General features: G+C 40.5%; 1 protein-coding gene across 2 annotated transcripts in view; it reads left to right on the plus strand.

Moving 5' to 3' along the window:
• itpr3 (inositol 1,4,5-trisphosphate receptor, type 3) overlaps nt 1-15,160 on the plus strand; it is a 310,992-nt gene that overhangs the window by 153,410 nt on the left and 142,422 nt on the right. For both annotated transcript variants that reach the window (XM_063065549.1, XM_063065550.1), the window contains exons 14-17: nt 2,034-2,175; nt 3,328-3,486; nt 4,544-4,716; nt 7,052-7,171. In XM_063065549.1, coding sequence (XP_062921619.1) covers nt 2,034-2,175; nt 3,328-3,486; nt 4,544-4,716; nt 7,052-7,171 — 594 coding nt within the window. The remainder of the gene's footprint in view (nt 1-2,033; nt 2,176-3,327; nt 3,487-4,543; nt 4,717-7,051; nt 7,172-15,160) is intronic.

Below are 15,160 nucleotides of genomic sequence, written 5' to 3' on the forward strand. Positions count from 1 at the left end.
ACACCATGTTACTGGTAGGAGTTCATGGCATGAAAAAGATTGGGGACCCCTGAGCTAGATGAATGACAGAAATGGGCATTCAACCCAAACAGAGCATGCCGGTGTTTATGCAGCACATGATCCTCCACCCACCGTTCATCATGTAAACTTCTGCATGATTTTCTCAATTCCCTTCTGTATTTTGTTATCCAGCTACATTAAGAACTACTCTGTAAGTCAGGTATACGGGGGGTGGGGGCTGTTGTCCATCGTTATGGAAATTGGACCTTACACTAATTCCTCCAAATACTTTAAGGTACTTTTCAAGCTAGTAATAATAATAAAATGGTTTATGGTAGTTATTACTGACTAGAAATGGGAAATGTTGGAATGATTGTTCAATGAAATGAAAGAAATGTAGTAAGAAGACATGGCCTTCTATATACTGGTGAGACCCGACGCGGACTGGGAGATGGTTTCACTGAACACCTACGCTCTGTCCGCCAGAGAAAGCAGGATCTCCCAGTGGCCACACATTTTAATTCCACGTCCCATTCCCATTCTGATATGTCTATCCACGGCCTCCTCTACTGTCAAGATGAAGCCACACTCAGGTTGGAGGAACAACACCTTATATTCCATCTGGGTAGCCTCCAACCTGATGGCATGAACATTGACTTCTCAAACTTACGCTAATGCCCCACCTCCCCCTCGTACGCCATCCGTTATTTATTTATATACACACATTCTTTTTCTCTCTCTCCTTTTTCTCCCTCTGTCCCTCTTTTTCTCTCTCTCCTTTTTCTCCCTCTGTCCCTCTCACTATACCCCTTGCCCATTTCTGGGTATTCTCCCCCGCCTCCCTTTTCTTTCTCCCTTGGCCTCCTGTCCCATGATCCTCTCATATCCCTTTTGCCAATCACCTCTCCAACTCTTGCCTCCATCCCTCCCCCTCCTGTCTTCTCCTATCATTTTGGATCTCCCCCTCCCCCTCCCACTTTCAAATCCCTTACTAATTCTTCTTTCAGTTAGTCCTGACGAAGGGTCTCGGCCTGAAACGTCGACTGTACCTCTTCCTAGAGATGCTGCCTGGCCTGCTGCGTTCACCAGCAACTTTGATGTGTGTTGATGGAACAATACAGTCCAGGTAGCCACAGAAAACAAAACTTCCTGACTTAGGAAGAGCAGTTCTCAGGAATGGAGCCCTTGCTTAATGTGGGGACTACCTGCAGAGTCTTAGATTACAGATAAGCAATGTTAGTATTGAATGATAGACTGCACTAAAGAGGGTGACTGGGCTACGATGCTTCTTACATTATCAGTTGTTCTCACTTTTAACAATTGCAGGAGGAGTTAAAACTGACCCTACAAGAAGTTTTGAAGACTGGATTACTTTCTTTTGTTAACTCTCTCAACAGCTGAAATGAAGCTGTGAAGTAAATGGGAGTCTCTTATAGTCTCCAGTTTATTGCATCAGCTCCATGTTTGTCATAGTCTTTTGCATTGACTATGACAGTGCATATTGATATCCCCATAACAAAATTCTCAAAACAATCACAATCCTTCCTTGTAACCTATTATGTCTCACATTACCGCAACACCACTTGTACTGGGGGGCAATTCACAGCAGGCAATGAACCTTACAATCAGCAGGCCTTTAGCATGTGGGATGAGTATCTGGGGGATAAAAAGAACTCCTCTGAGTTCGAGGAGGGACTGCAAGTGCCACATAGTGGAAGAGGTCAGAATCAAACCCAGTCTTGCTGGAGATGTGAGAGAGCTGCACTACCTGCCGTGACACCGTGTTGACACTGCTCTGCTTACTCCATACTACAATTTAAGCTGACTTTGGAAACAACTGATCATTGCAACCTGTAGCCTCTAATTTGCTCTGTTTTGCCAGCTGCCATCATCAGTGTAGAAATGCCGTCACTACGTACTATAGTGAGGGCCTGACTCTGTCTGGGTCAGGGGACCATGATTTCTTGCTGTCTTTGAGCTTTCTTATCTTTAATGAGTGACAAAGATTTTGCATTATTATTTGTTCATTACAGGTTTGCAATTAAATTATTGGAAGATCTTGTCTTCTTTGTTGCGGATGTTCCCAACAATGGTCAGAATGTTCTGGACATCATCATGACAAAACCCAACAGAGAAAGGCAGAAACTGATGCGAGAACAAAATATATTGAAGCAGGTATTTAATCAATACCATTAGTAACAATAAAATGAATTACGTTAGACAAAACTATATTTAGACTAAAGACAACTGCTTTACCGTGATAGCATCCAAGGTAAACACATCAAGATGAGACTTTATTTAAGATTATTCTACAGTCATTCAGTAAAGTTGCTATAATTGCTACTCGAAGTTTTCTTTATAATTTCCAGAACAGGTCACGCAGTTTTCAGCTTTCTTTAATTAATAAGAATGTAGGCCAGAATAGTTGTTATCTGTATACATGTGAGAAACAGATCACTCCATTGATAAGTACAATATTCTCACAATCTTTCCATTTCCTACTGCAAGCAAATTTGGCTTTCTCCCTATAATGCCTCACCAGATCCTTGGGTAATGATCTGTGGTCACCTTTTCTGGAAGGGCATCTTCAACCTTTATACAATCTCACGGAACTTGATTACTTCCCAGTCAGTCTTTTACAGCAGGGTCAGCCCAATGCTGTTACAGTTCCTGGGGTCAGAGTTCAGAGTTCAATTTTGATGCTGTAGTAAGAAGTTTGTATGTCCTTCCTGTGAGCATGTAGTTCTTATATGCACATAACAGTTTAATATGCCTCTAGTGGCTATACAAAGTATAAATCTGGAAAGCTCAGGAAGATTTTTTGCTCTGTGTTACTTGAATAAGTGCTGTCTCATTGATTAACTTGGTACTGCAGTGTTGAATAAGTGCTTTATAATTCTTATCTATAGATTTGAATGGAATTTTTCTTATCCCTGTACTATAAAATAGTTAAATACAAATTAGTGCCATCTTACTCTTCTTAGTTCTTTAACCTTAACTTTCTCTTCACTAGTAGACCCCTATAACTGTCTGTTCAACTTTCCTCTGTTCTGTCAACTCTTAATATAACAATTGTGAAGCAACACTTTGTATGCCTCTTTCCTGACTTCTAAAAGAACCTTCGATCAAAAACACCAGAATCCAACAGGCCTGTCCCACACTGTATCTAATTAGATAACTAAATATTGCAACCATCCTCTGGGTGAAATAATTTTTTTTTGGATCCCTTCAAAGCCTTTTACTGTTCATTGTAAAACCTATGGCATCTAGTCTTAGACATCTCTGCCAAAAGATGAAAATATTATCCATCATTTGCTTGCATTGCAGATATTTGGAATCTTGAAAGTTCCTTTTCAAGACAAAGGGGAAGGGCCCATGTTAAGGCTGGAGGAGCTGGCTGATCAGAAGAATGCACCGTATCAATACATGTTCCGTCTCTGTTACAGAGTGCTCCGGCACTCACAGGATGACTACAGGAAAAACCAGGTATGGCACATTGACTCTCTGTCATTGGTTCAGGCCCAAATCCAAAGCATGAGCTTAAATGGGAATCAATTTCTTTATTTGACCATTAGTGATGCAAAAGTACAAAGCAAACTCAAGGCTTCTGTGAAGAATTATCACGTTTTCTGGAAAGAGAAGCAAACTCAAAAGGCCGCATAAGCTGCCTTGTGATGATGTCTGGTACATCCACAGAGCTGGTGTCCATTGTCATTGTCATGTGGCCCTCTGGTTTAATCAGTTTTCTCATAGATATGTCATGGAGATATTTTCATACTGGAATGCAAATGCTAATTAATAAAGGAAGCAATGTGAGGTGGTTTGATTAAGCAAAGTAACGCTAATTGCTCTAATACGCAAAAATAAAAACACAGGACTTAAAGATGCCATGAGCTGTACTTTCATTATTTACAAGATAGGAGAATCAGAAGTCTACTTCATCCCGTAAGATGGAACACTGAAGATCACTGACGATGCTCAGTGCTTTTGAAATATCTCATTTTGAATGTATTTTATGGAGCTCTCAGACAACAGGATAAAAGGTTTCCCCAGAGGGACAGGTCTGCAGGACTTGTCTTTCATTCATGAATTCTTTATGACTGTGCTGCTCAAACCTAGGAACACTTGTTATCAGCAGTAAGGCATTTCTTTTTCAGCCTTAAATGCAGATTCCACAGGTACAAGAGTCTTTTCGGTTGACTGAAACAGAAGGATTGCCTTCGCATTCTTCTGTCCGTCTCCAGCTACCAGCATTCAGGGTTAGAAATGAAAATGCCTTGTGATTCCCTTCTATCTACCACCTTGGCACTACTTGTGATATTGTCTGAGGCCTGCCAGCCTTCATGCCCGAGTTGCTACTTATCACAAGTAGTACTGTGTCAGAAGTGATAATTCGTAAAACCTCCCTCTGAAAGAACACATTTGAATCAATGATTTTATGAGCCATTTGGCTGTTCTGGAATGTTGTCTTGATGAGGGAGGAAATTATAGTAAGAAGAGTTGAGCGGTTTGGAGTGATATTTTCCTGTTGTTATTGTCATAGGAACACATAGCTAAGCAATTTGGAGTGATGCAGTCTCAGATTGGTTATGACATCTTGGCTGAAGACACAATCACAGCTCTTCTCCACAATAACAGAAAACTTTTGGAGCAACATATCACAAAGACAGAGATTGAAACCTTTGTCACACTAGTGAGGAAGAACAGAGAACCTAGGTAAGAACTTTTTTCTTTGTGTCCATCTACTTGAGTTCGAGCTTATTCCATCGGTGGGCACAATGCGAAAGCTCACAGGTTAGTCTTGGCCTGATTCCAAACAGTGTCTGGGCAGTTTTTGGGCAACAAATGAAGGAAAGGTGTTGCAAAATCTGCATATTCTGTCCCTTGATATTATGGCAGGTGTGAGATGTTTTTAAAACAGCCCCACTTCCCTGTGTCAGTGAATCTCATCATTTACCGATGGAACCTATCCAGGTAGGATGATGCCCATTCATTTTTCAGGCCAGCTCATTCAACCCAGTCACTGTGTAGTTTATGTTCATTTTTGTCAAAAATTTCAAGTCAAACTTCTTAGAAACTTCTACGGAGAGAATTCCCATTAGACTCCAGACATTGGGATGTATTGTGAAGAGGTAGGTTATGCTTGGTTCAATATCTTACTTGCCTATTAAATGGATATAAAGTGTCCTGTGACACTGCCCAAAGACATGGAAGTTCTCCATTGCTACACTCAAAACTCTTTCATCAATCAAGATCAACAAATAAAAATGAGATTAAATAGCTATGATGGGAATTTCATTCCAGCTTTCAAGATGTTATGGATCCAAGTTGATCGTTATGTATAAAATTTACTACACTCCATAATAATTAAATGTGCCTTTTGTTTTACGAGATGGCTGTATTTTGAACTTGGTACTCACCCATAAAACTAGCAGTGTGAAACTTTCAAATCCCTTACTCACTCTTCCTTCAGTTAGTCCTGACGAAGGGTCTCGGCCTGAAATGTCGACTGCACCTCTTCCTACAGATGCTGCCTGGCCTGCTGCGTTCACCAGCAACTTTGATGTGTGTTGTAGTGTGAATTAATTTCCATTTATTTCTTATGGTTTCTATAATAACTGATTTAATCTCATCTCCTGTTTTGGTTCTGAAATCCAATATGAACAAATCACAATATTGTCCTTCAAGTAAGATCATTTACCATTTTTAGCTCATCTGGTAACTTCAGACATCCAGCACTGTGTGTTAATTCTTCATAGGTCACTGATGTGCAAGAAATAATTAAGTGTGACCATGGCAGTAATGGCCATATCCTGTGAAAATAAAGAATGCTTTTCTTCAGTCTCGCCAAAACAAGTGGCTGGACATTAAAACTCTAATAATCAATTTTTCAACAATTTGAAATCCAGATGGTTTGACATCTGGTTCATTCATTCAGTAATGTTTGGCTCACTCCTTTCCCACTTATTGAGGCCTCAGTTATTATATTACCTACCCACTCATCAGAACTCTGGGACTTAACCTGTTTATATAGTATTTGTCATAATACTGTGTAATATCCTTAAAAGAAATATGTTTAAAGTGTTTTGGGTTATTGTAACATACAATAGTTAGACAAATCTGGTAATCCAGCAGATTGTTGGAGTTACATAGCTAAACACTTATTCATTTTTTGCAATTGGAAAAAGACAATGTACGATATTGTAAACAGAAGAGGCATATATTTCTCTGATTACTTCCCATTAAGTCCAAAAGAGAAGGAGTGTAAAGTAATACTAAAGATCATTTTTCTCATGGTGAGATAAAGTCATGTAAAATTTAGTCTTTTTAAAATCCCTGTGCAAAGATACAGTGCTCTAATTTACTGTTTCATTTCAAAGCATCTTGCTTTATGTGTGCCCAATTATTCATTCATTTAATGAGATCATGGCTGACCTTTGATCTGTATTCATTATAGATTCTATTAATAAATATTTATCAACCACAGATTAAAAGCTGACAATCTAACATTTGCCATTTTTGAAATGGTATTCCAATCATGAGCTACCTTTGCATATAGTCATATTTCTAACTTTTCTTCTTAAAGGCTTGGATGCAATCTGTTGAGTGCAACCCTATTTCTAGACTCCTTAATCAGTGGAAATAGTGTGCCCAGAGAGAACTTTCAAATTCCTTTTAATATCGTGAAAAGTTTGATCAAACCACTCCCTAATCTTCCAGGTTCCCAGGATGGCACACCTAGGTTGCATTGTTTTCTCTTTGTGGGTCTAGTAACTCTTCATTTGGTGTTTTTAGTCAATGATATTGGTGGAATTTCAGATATATGTAGGCCAGACAGAGTTAGAACATCAGATTCCCATTTCTAAAGGACATTAGTAAATATATTGGGTTATATGCCACTAGACTAGAGCATCTTTATGGTCACAGTTACCTACCTTTACTTTCTTTTGAAATAAATGTTTTGTGGGTTAAAGTAAAAAAACCAATAGAATGAAGGGATAAATGAAATAAACTTTTTTATCAGTGTTCCCTAATTGTACTTTTTTGATAGATTTCTAGATTATTTGTCCGATCTCTGTGTGTCAAATCACGTTGCCATTCCAGTGACCCAAGAGCTAATCTGCAAATGTGTGCTGGATCCCATGAATGAAGACATTCTCATTAAAACTGAGTAAGTTAATGATATTTACCTAAATATGAATTAATACTTTTATAGGGTAATGCTGATGTTGCTAATTAATTCTCTTTTTTTGTATGTAATCTTATTTAATTTGTGAATGACTCCAAAATGGCTGGACTGATGGACAATGAAGAAATCTGTCTAATATACAGGCAGTCCCCGAGTTACGAACGTCCGACTTACGAATAACCCGTACTTACCAACAACCTGTCATAAAGGCTATTATACTCTACACAAAAAGCTGGAGGAAGTCAGCAGGTCAGGCAGGATGTAGGAAGCTAGAGAAAGTACAGAAAACATTACCAAGGATGTTGCTGGGGCTAGAGTGCTTGAGTTAGGAGATACTGGGTAGGTTGGGATTGTTTTCCCTGGAGTGAAAGGGGCTGAAAGGTAATCTTGCAGATTTATAAAGTCACGATGGATGGGTGGGTGGCCACTGACTGGAAGGTTGTTCACACAGTATGGTGGGTATGTGGAATGAAGTGGTAGGGGAGGGTACAGTTTCAACATTTAAATGACTATTGGATAGTGAAAAAGGATCTAGTGCTTTCCCAGCTGATGAAGATAGCAGAGCTTGTCATCAAAACATCTGTCATAATCGATACCTGTACCAGCTTGAAAGCCCGAGAAGAGTTTATTAGACAATTGGATTGGATTATTGTGACTGCTTAACTGGGCCAGATGGAAACTGTAGCTGAGTGATATAAAAGGTCTTTATTCAGCAAGCAGAATTTGTGGAGAGGTATTCTATTTCCCCTCTCTTGACAAAATGTTTTAATCTATTTCAACCTAAAGACAATGGTCAATGATTATCTACACTTCCAATCGCTCTTACTTACTTTAACATTTTCAGCATAGACAGATAACTTCGTAGAACTACATATTTACACTTTCTAACAAGCAGAACCCCTTGGAATATTCAAATACTGGTGGCTAGTCCAACAGTTTCTGATCACAAACTTACAAATTATGCCTCATCTCTTACAGTGTTGAAGGATAGCTTACTGAATATGCAATTAGCCAGAATATTAAATGGCAAACAGATATGTTGTGAACTGTGCATTATATAGCTGAAAATGTATCAATGTGTCAATGTGAAAAATTTCCCTAATTTCATCCTGAAGTATCACAAAGTCATCTGCTATCTTCCATGTGTAGTTTCAATGGTTATAAAGCAGAATGTCCCACACACAGTGATTTGCTTTGAAAGCCTTGAAATATCAGTTAGAAATGAATTATGAACCAGTTTTATCTATTGAAGACTGGTTCTTATTTGAATTACTATCTGCTATTCAGTTTCCTGACACCTGAATATTCCCTAACAGGTCCATGGATAAGATTTTGTTAATCAATTTAGTGATGGTCTTTTAAAACAATATCAGCTCTGTGCACATCACCCATTTATTTCATTCAGAACTTCTATCTTTATTTTATTATACTGATGGAGTTATGCTATTTTGAAGGATAAGAGACAGAGGTGCAGTGCGGAGAGGAGGAAAGTTGCCTTCTTGATGAAAGAAGGCGTAACAACTGTCATTGGAGAAGATATTCTTGGGGGACCATTCAGTGAGACCAGACGGGTAGAACTTGGAAATAAGATGGATGGTCACTCTGATTGTGTTGTACTTTGCATGCCATACCCCATATCACACGTCAATGAAATTTGTAGAAGCTATGTAGAAGAATTGCAGATAGCTGTAAACATAATAAGGGAGTATTTAAACGCAAACAACAGGAATTCTGCAGATGCCGGAAATTCAAGCAACATACATCAAAGTTGCTGGTGAACGCAGCAGGCCAAGCAGCATCTATAGGAAGAGGTGTAGTCGACGTTTCAGGCCGAGACCCTTCGTCAGGACTAGACGGGAGTATTAGTGGAGTGTTAGTGGGAACTTCAATACTAACAGAGCCAATTATTGTATAAATGGCTGTGCCCAAGAAACCTTACTCTATCGATATTTAAAAGGGACAACAGAAGCCAGTGCAATACTGGATCTCCTTCTAGGAATGAGCTAGGATAAGTGGTGGAAGAGTCTGTAACTGAGCACTTTGACGATAGTTCTATTAGTTTCTAAATAGATATGTAGGAAGATATGACTGGTTCACAGGAAAAGTTCCTGAACTGGAGCAGAGAAAATTTTGGAACCATTAGGCAGGATCTTGCAGTGATTGATTGAGTGAGATTATTTGCAGGGAAATGATCTTCAGACAGACTAGTTATTAGACCATGACTCTAATAAAGGAAAGATAATTCAGACACAAGAAAATCTGCAGATGCTGGAAATCCAAAGCAACACAGACAAAATGCTGGAGGAACTCAGCGGGCCAGGCAGCATCTATGGAAAAGAGTAAACAGTTGAAGTTTCATGCCGAGATATCAGTCTTCATGAAGGGACTCAGCCTGAAACGTCCACTGAATACTCTTTTCCATAGCTGCAACCTGACTTGCCGAGTTCCTGCATCGTTTTGTGTGTGTTGCAAAGATAATCCAGAGCCTGAATTAAATATATAGGTTTTGTGCATCTGGACTGGCACTCTCATAAAACAGCATGATCAAAATAATCAGCTGTTATAATTTGCCTATTGTTCTACATTCAAAGTATTCTTCAATTGTGGGGCTTTAGCAATCTTCTTAAGTTTGTTGTATTTTAAACATTTCAATACGTATGCATAGTGTAATTGCAGCTGTTTGGTGATGGATACATCATGTCTTGCTTTTTGTCCCTTTTTAAAATAAAAAAAGCAGCAGATTTACTGATCTTGGAAGTACGAGTAACATCAATAAACAAAATCACAATTGGGAAAACGTTGGGAAATGCTGTTAATTCCATCACCTGAAAGTAGGTTTAAGGTGCATGTTTGAAGAGAGTGATCCCAAATTTCTCTGGAAATTTGTCAAGCACATTCTGAGGTTTTACTTGGAAACATAGAAAATAGGTGCAGGAGTAGGCCATTCGGCCCTTCAAGCCTGCATAGCCATTCAGTATGATCATGGCTGATCATCCAACTCAGAACCCTGTACCTGCCTTGCCCCCACACCCGCTGATCCCTTTAGCCACAAGGGCCACATCTAACTCCCTCTTAAATATCGCCAATGAACTGGCCTCAACTGTTTCCTGTGGCAGAGAATTCCACAGATTCACCACTCTCTGTGTGAAGAAGCTTTTCCTAATCTCGGTCCTAAAAGGCTTCCCCTTTATCCTCAAACTGTGACCCCTCGTTCTGGACTTCCCCAACATTGGGAACAATCTTCCTGCATCTAGCCTGTCCAATTCCTTTAGGATTTTATGCGTTTCAATAAGATTCCCCCTCAATCTTCTAAATTTCAATGAGTATAAACCTAGTTGATCCAGTTTTTCATCATATGAAAGTCCTGCCATCCCAGGAATCAATCTGGTGAACCTTCTTTGTACTCCTTCTATGGCAAGGATGTCTTTCCTCAGATTGGGGGACCAAAACTGCACACAATACTCCAGGTGTGGTCTCACCGAGGCCTTGTACAACTGCAGTAGTACCTCCCTGCTCCTGTACTCGAATCCTCTCACTATGAATGCCAGCATACCAACATTTGCCTTTTTCACCGTCTGCTGTACCTGCATGCCCACTTTCAATGACTGGTGTATAATGACACCCAGGTCTCGTTGCACCTCCCCTTTTCCTAATCAGCCACCACTCATATAATAATCTGTTTTCCTGTTTTTGCCACCAAAGTGGATAACCTCACATTTATCCACATTAAATTGCATCTGCCATGAATTTGCCCACTCACCTAACCTATCCAAGTCACCCTGCATCCTCTTAGTATCCTCCTCACAGCTAACACTGCTGCCCAGCTTCGTGTCATCCGCAAACTTGGAGATGCTGCATTTAATTCCCTCATCTAAGTCATTAATATATATTGTAAACAACTGGGGTCCCAGCACTGAGCCTTGCGGTACCCCACTAGTCACTGCCTGCCATTCTGAAAATGTCCCGTTTATTCCCACTCTTTGCTTCCTGTCTGCCAACCAATTCTCTATCCACATCAATATTTACCCCCAATACCGTGTGCTTTAAGTTTGCACACTAATCTCCTGTGTGGAATCTTGTCAAAAGCCTTTTGAAAATCCAAATATACCACATCCACTGGTTCTCCCCTATCCACTCTACTCGTCACATCCTCAAAAAATTCTATGAGATTCGTCAGACATGATTTTCCTTTCACAAATGCATGCTGACTTTGTCCGATGATTTCACCGCTTTCCAAATGTAAACAACAGGAATTCTGCAGATGCTGGAAATTCAAGCAACACACATCAAAGTTGCTGGTGAACGCAGCAGGCCAGGCAGCATCTATAGGAAGAGGCGCAGTCGACGTTTCAGGCCGAGACCCTCGGCCTGAAACGTCGACTGCGCCTCTTCCTATAGATGCTGCCTGGCCTGCTGCGTTCACCAGCAACTTTGATGTGTGTTGCTTTCCAAATGTGCTGTTATCACATCTTTGATAACTGACTCTAGCATTTTCCCCACCACTGATGTCAGGCTAACCGGTCTATAATTCCCCGGTTTCTCTTTCCCTCCTTTTTTAAAAAGTGGGGTTATATTAGCCACTCTCCAATCCTCAGGAACTAGTCCAGGATCTAAAGAGTTTTGAAAAATTATCACTAATGCATCCACTATTTCTTGGGCTACTTCCTTAAGTACTCTGGGATGCAGACCATCTGGCCCTGGGGATTTATCTGCCTTTAATCCCTTCAATTTACCTAACACCACTTCCCTACTAACATGTATTTCCCTCAGTTCCTCCATCTCACTGGACCCTCTGTCCCTTACTATTTCCGGAAGATTATTTATGTCCTCCTTAGTGAAGACAGAACCAAAGTAGTTATTCAATTGGTCTGCCGTATCCTTTCTCCCCATAATCAATTCACCTGTTTCTGTCTGTAGGGGACCTACATTTGTCTTAACCAATCTTTTTCTTTTCACATATCTATAAAAGCTTTTACAGTCAGTTTTTATGTTCCCTGCCAATTTTCCCTCATAATACTTTTTCCCCTTCCTAATTAAGCCCTTTGTCCTCCTCTGCTGAACTCTGAATTTCTCCCAGTCCTCAGGTGAGCCACTTTTTCTGGCTAATTTGTATGCTTCTTCTTTGGAATTGATACTATCCCTGATTTCCCTTGTCAGCCACGGGTGCACTACCTTCCTTGGTTTATTCTTTTGCTGAACTGGGATGAACAATTGTTGTAGTTCATCCATGCGATCTTTAAATGTTTGCCATTGCATATCCACCGTCAACCCTTTAAGTGTCATTTGCCAGTCTATCTTAGCTAATTCACGTCTCATACCTTCAAAGTTACCCTTCTTTAAGTTCAGAACCTTTGTTTCTGAATTAACTATGTCACTCTCCATCTTAATAAAGCATTCCACCATATTATGGTCACTCTTACCCAAGGGGCCTCTCACGACAAGATTGCTAATTAACTCTTCCTCATTGCTTAATACCCAGTCTAGAATAGCCTGCTCTCTAGTTGGTTCCTCGACCTGTTGGTTCAAAAAACCATCCTGCATGCATTCCGAGAAATCCTCTTCCTCAGCACCTTTACCAATTTGGTTCACCCAATCTATATGTAGGTTGAAGTCACCCATTATAACTGCTGTTCCTTTATTGCACACTTTTCTAATTTCCTGCTTAATACCATCCCCAACCTCACTACTACTGTTAGGTGGCCTGTACACAACTCCCACCAGCGTTTTCTGCCCCTTAGTGTTATGCAGCTCTACCCATATCGATTCCACATCCTCCCGGCTAATGTCCTTCCTTTCTATTGCATTAATCTCCTCTCTAACCGGCAATGCTACCCCACCTTCTTTTCTTTCATGTCTATCCCTCCTGAATATTGAATATCCCTGAATGTTGAACTCCCATCCCTGGTCACCCTGGAGCCATGTCTCTGTGATCCCAACTATATCGTATTCATTAATAACAATCTGCACTTTTAATTCATCCACCTTGTTACGAATGCTCCTTGCATTGACACACAAAGCCTTCAGGCTCGCTTTTACAACACTCTTAGTCCTTATACAATTATGTTGAAAAGTGACCCTTTTTGATTTTTGCCCTAGATTTGCCGGCCTGCCACTTTTACTTTTCACCTTACTACTTTTTGCTTCTACCCTCATTTTACACCCTCTGTCTCTCTGCACTGGTTCCCATCCCCCTGTTGCGAACTAACCTCCTCTCGCCTAACCTCTTTAATTTGATTCCCAGCCCCCATCCATTCTAGTTTAAGGTCACCTCAGTAGCCCTCGCAAATCTCCCTGCCAGGATATTGGTCCCCCTAGGATTCAAGTGTAACCCGTCCTTTTTGTACAGGTCACGCCTGCGCCAAAAGCGGTCCCAATGATCCAAAGACTTGAATCCCTGCCCCCTGCTCCAATCCCTCAGCCACGCATTTATCCTCCACCTCATTGCATTCCTACTCTCACTGTCGCGTGGCACAGGCAGTAATCCCGAGATTACTACCTTTGCGGTCCTTTTTCTCAACTCCCTTCCTAACTCCCTATATTCTTCTTTCAGGACCTCTTCCCTTTTCCTACCTATGTCACTGATACCTATATGTACCATGACCTTTGGCTCCTCACCCTCCCACTTCAGGATATCTTGGACGCTATCAGAAATATCCTGGACCCTGGCACCAGGGAGGCAAACTACCATCCGGGTCTCTGGACTGCGTCCACAGAATCGCCTATCTGACCCCCTTACTATCGAGTCCCTTATTACAACTGCCCTCCTCTTCCTTTCCCTACCCTTCTGAGCTACAGGGCTGGACTCTGTGCCAGAGGCACGGCCACTGTCGCTTCCCCCAGGTAAGCTGTCCCCCCCAACAGTAACTTCTCGGGAATCTCTAGCTAGGAAATGTGAAAGTGCTGCAGCTGTCCTGCAATTATGTTGGGAAGTCAGGTTACTGTGCCAGGTTAGATCAGGTGAAAGAAGAGCAAACTCATTCATTTGACTAGAGGGGAATAACTATGCAGGACCCGTATAAGTGCAAATTTAGTTACATTTTTTAAGCAAATAGAATGGGCTCACTTATTGTTAATGGTTGAAAGTTTTTAAAGTTCTCCAAAAAAAACTGTAAAAATATATCCTTAATTGCTTCACTGATTTGTAAGAATTTCAAATATTTTTGATCATCAGTCATGTTCAGAGCCACCCAAATCAGTTCAAAGTTCAAAGTACTTTGTATTATTTTCAGAGCCACCCAAAATGCTAACAAATGTGACTGCTTGAGAGGGGAGATAAAGCTTAGGCAGCTGTTAAATGTTTTCCTAAATTGTTTGAGGGTGTGACACACTACACAAGGCCTCATCTTTTCAGGCAGCAATAACATTGATGGATTTGGGGAAGGTAAGTTTGAACTTGTGTGCGGGCTGTTCATCATTGGCTGTGAGATCTTGTCTGAAATCCTTCTAGAAGTATTAGGATCTAAAGGAGATAGAGGTGGCCTTCTATTATTAAAGATCATAGTATGCATACAAGTGAAGTTTAGAGTAGTAATCACTATTCCAGAGATAGTATGTGTGAAATCAATACTGTCACAGCAGGGAAGATGTTATGTATTTCCTTCGACTGAATTCGAAACTGGTAAATTGTTAAATTGATTTATTGTTGTCATGTATAATGAAGTTCTGTAAAAATCTTGGGACTGGAGTTGCACATTCATACCTTAGTTGGGAATGTCCACAGAAAACTGAGACAATGCAATGTGAATATATTCTTTAATCCAGTGCTTTACATTATTTCATAAGCAATTCAATATGAAATGCCACTCTTGGCTAATGGAATAAACAAGGGCCGATACCAATAACCTCTCCAGAGTTTAGAAATGCCAACAGAAGTAACAGGGAATGAAGTGAGGACTTATTAGGGAGCTGCTGTTCAGTCCTTTGGGCTTAGAAACATAGAAAATAGGTGCAGGAGTAGGCCATTCGGCCCTT

This window comes from Mobula hypostoma, chromosome 13 (assembly GCF_963921235.1).
Source record: "Mobula hypostoma chromosome 13, sMobHyp1.1, whole genome shotgun sequence".
NCBI classification, from domain to species: Eukaryota; Metazoa; Chordata; class Chondrichthyes; order Myliobatiformes; family Myliobatidae; genus Mobula; species Mobula hypostoma.